This window comes from Pterocles gutturalis, unplaced genomic scaffold (assembly GCF_000699245.1).
Source record: "Pterocles gutturalis isolate BGI_N339 unplaced genomic scaffold, ASM69924v1 scaffold31926, whole genome shotgun sequence".
Classification (NCBI taxonomy): domain Eukaryota; kingdom Metazoa; phylum Chordata; class Aves; order Pterocliformes; family Pteroclidae; genus Pterocles; species Pterocles gutturalis.
This window is the reverse complement of record NW_010106515.1, coordinates 38,584-41,623: the sequence shown is the minus strand read 5'-3', so window position 1 is coordinate 41,623 and position 3,040 is coordinate 38,584. Positions and strand designations below refer to the sequence as shown.

General features: G+C 43.8%; 1 protein-coding gene across 1 annotated transcript in view; it reads right to left on the bottom strand.

Annotated features, from left to right (window-relative positions):
• The window catches only part of LOC104472234 (chromosome unknown open reading frame, human C10orf71), a 4,671-nt gene extending 2,020 nt beyond the window's left edge, over positions 1 to 2,651 (bottom strand). Inside the window, exon 1 of the mRNA XM_010087818.1 lies at positions 1 to 2,651. This exon is cut by the window's left edge and continues 2,020 nt beyond it. Coding sequence (XP_010086120.1) covers positions 1 to 2,651 — 2,651 coding nt within the window.
• Positions 2,652 to 3,040: the final 389 nt, after the last annotated feature.

Here is a 3,040-nt window from a genome sequence, read left to right as displayed (position 1 = left end):
CTCTCCTTGTGGATTTTCTTACAGTCTGTAGTGATTTCATGCTTTGTCCTCTGGCTTTCTTGAAGGCTTGCCCTCTGTATCAGTGGCACCAGTGGAAACGGCTCCTCCTGAAGTGGTTGCTCTACTGTGGAGATGAAAGATTGCTCTGAAGAACTAGTGCTTCTTTTGCCTTGTGCTTCATGGCCAGGTACCACCATATTGGTGTGGATGTCACTGTAAGGCACCTTCTCTGCTAGTGAGAGTTGGCTTGGGAGCATTTTGAAGGCAAACTCTTCATTCTGATTAGCATGTTGTCTTTCAATTTCCTCACCCTGGACACTGGGATTTTGCACGGGCTGCCCAGCTGCTGTATCTGCATTGTCTCTACTGAATGGTTTTGGTGCTAGGTACTGCAGACATTTGCTTAAATCAGGTTCATTTGATTCAAGTCTGAACATGGGGATATTTTCATTACCCCCTGTGTTTTTAACCAGACTTCCGTGTTTCGAATCATTTTGCTGCAACTTGTCTCCAGTTTCATGAAATAAAAGGTCTCCTGTTGTCTGGGGTGAACTCAAAGTCAGGTAATTGTCTGTAAAGTGTCCAGTTAAATCAGTTTTATTGTCCTTTTCATGAACGTTGCCAGGCAATATGGAGGTTATATCATTCAATTCATCTTTCTCTGCAGTATTTTTGTTACTTTTCTCTTGTAAAGTTGACAGCAAGGCACTCATTTTTGTACTCTCCTGTATATTTTCCCTAGTTTTATTTTTCTCCTCCAGAGCCCTTAACAGAGGAGAAGGGGTATAAATGCTTTTAACATGTCTACGCACATCCCTCAAGTTGAATAACAGACTTGATGCTTTTGATGCTTTGATGCTATCCCGAGACCTGTAATCACCAAAGATGCTCCCCTCATGGTCTCTTGCTGCCACGCTCTCAGTAGGAGGAGGCATCAGCGGGATAAGTTCGCTTTCCACAGCGTCCACCTCCTGTTTTGGTGGTATGATGGGTGTTAACAGTTCAGTGATGTTGAAAGAGGGACTGATTGATCCTGAGGACTTTTCCTGTTTAGCCAGAGAAGTCACATCCAGACCAGGTTCAGCATAAGTCACCTTTTCAGACAACGAGCATGTCTCATCGCTGGCTGTGAACTTCTCCTTTGAAGTCTGTCTCCTCTCTTCTGGCCCTTTTTTAGGCCTTTCTCTCCTCCAGGGTGGACAGGCATTGCCCAGCTGGGGACTGAGAGTCTCCTCTTCGGTTAGGTTGGCCACGGGTCTTGGTGGAGGTGGGCTGGGTGCCTGGGACATGGACGAGGGTGAAAGCATCCTGTAGGACATGGACAGGGGTGAGATTGAGAGTTGGGACATGGCAGGGGGGGAAAGTTGAGCTGGCATTGGGGGTGGTGGCACAGGAGGGGCTTCAGGGATGGGGGGTGTTGGAGGATGGCCCTGCTGGGTGCAGGGTGGAAGAGGAAGTGCCTGAGGGACAGGGGGTGACTGAAGAGGACCCTGGACTGCATGGATCCTAGGGGGAGGTGTGGGAGGAAGAGCAGCAGGAAATTCAGTTTCTGAAGAGAGGGGGTCCTGAGGTATGTGTACAGCTGGGAGAGGGATGCTGAAAGCAGCTTCTGGTGAAGTTGGCTCCATCTGAAAATCTTGCTCCTGCTTCTTAGTGACAGTGGTCTTGGCAGGTGAGAGTTTATGTTCATGTGTGTGGGATCCCTTAATAAATGGTGCTTCTTGCAGGTATGTAAGACCATCCTCTTTCATTCGTACATCAACAAATTCCTCCTTCTCAGTCAGTTTTTTATGATGAACATTCCATGATTCAAAAGCACTGTTCTCACTGTGAAGAAAATTACCTTTTTTTGCTGGCTCATTAACTTTCACACTTTTAGCTTTTAAAGCCTTTTTAGATGAATGGGAAAAGTTTGACCTGGCCACTTTTGACATCTCAATCAGCACAGGGTGGTAACCATCAGAGCCACAATAACTCAGATCTATTTTATTAGGTATTTTCTGTGGTTCATGTTTGTCACTGAAACAGTGGCTACCTTGACTAGCCTCAGAAAATTCAGAAAGTTCCTTATGGATGCTTAAAGTGTCTTTGTCATCCCAGCAAGCCATATTGTTTCCATGATTTAATTTACATTTTTGAAAGCTATTCTTAATGGGCTGCTTAATGGCTATCAGGGAACCTCCTGACCCTTGATCTGCAGTCTTATCAAATGTCTTAATCAATGAGGACACTTTTGAAACATGTTTATTGTTTCTTGGACCAGGGACTGGCAAATTCAGCTTTTTACTTTCCATGGCAAAGGTGTTCTTTTTAGCAATCCTTTTCTCCTCTGGAGGACATTTTGGTAACTGCTGGAATGTGGAAGCCCATATTGTACGTTCATTGTTTCTTGCTGTTAGATTGTTACAGAAGTTGCTTTTCTTGATGGCATGGTTTAATGTCCCTGGGTGAAATTTAGCAGAGAACTGGACAGCGAAGTCAGGTGAAATAGCAAGATCTGGTTCATTGTAAGAGTCTTCGAGTTCTGCCACACACAAACTTTTGAAAGCCCGGTCTGTAAGGCTGCTCACCTCTCTGTCTGTGTCATCCAGGAGACTCCCAATACTTGAGGAATCACTGTGTCCTTCTGTATGTTTCTTATTTCCCTGCATTGTTCTTAGGAGTCATGGATGAAGTATCCAAAGGATTAATTTCAGGTCTTAAAGAGGCAGATGACTGTGCTGGGTGGTTCCAGCTGTTTGCAATTCACAAGCACAAAACAATTCCTCCAGACGGTGCTGCTGCACATCAATTCATCTTACAGAACAGCTGAAGGAAACTTTCTCCTCTGCAAAGCCAAAAATTACAAATTATTATTTTTCCATATTAGCAATATTACATATAGAGCATTTTCCAGATATATTCAGATATCTGACTAATTTGTTCCTACACATATTCTAAACAAGATAATAGCAACACAATAAATAACATGAAAAATAATTGTTATTTTGGTTAATTCAAGTAGCTCATGGTAGATAGTTTAATTTCTGGAAGGTGCCAT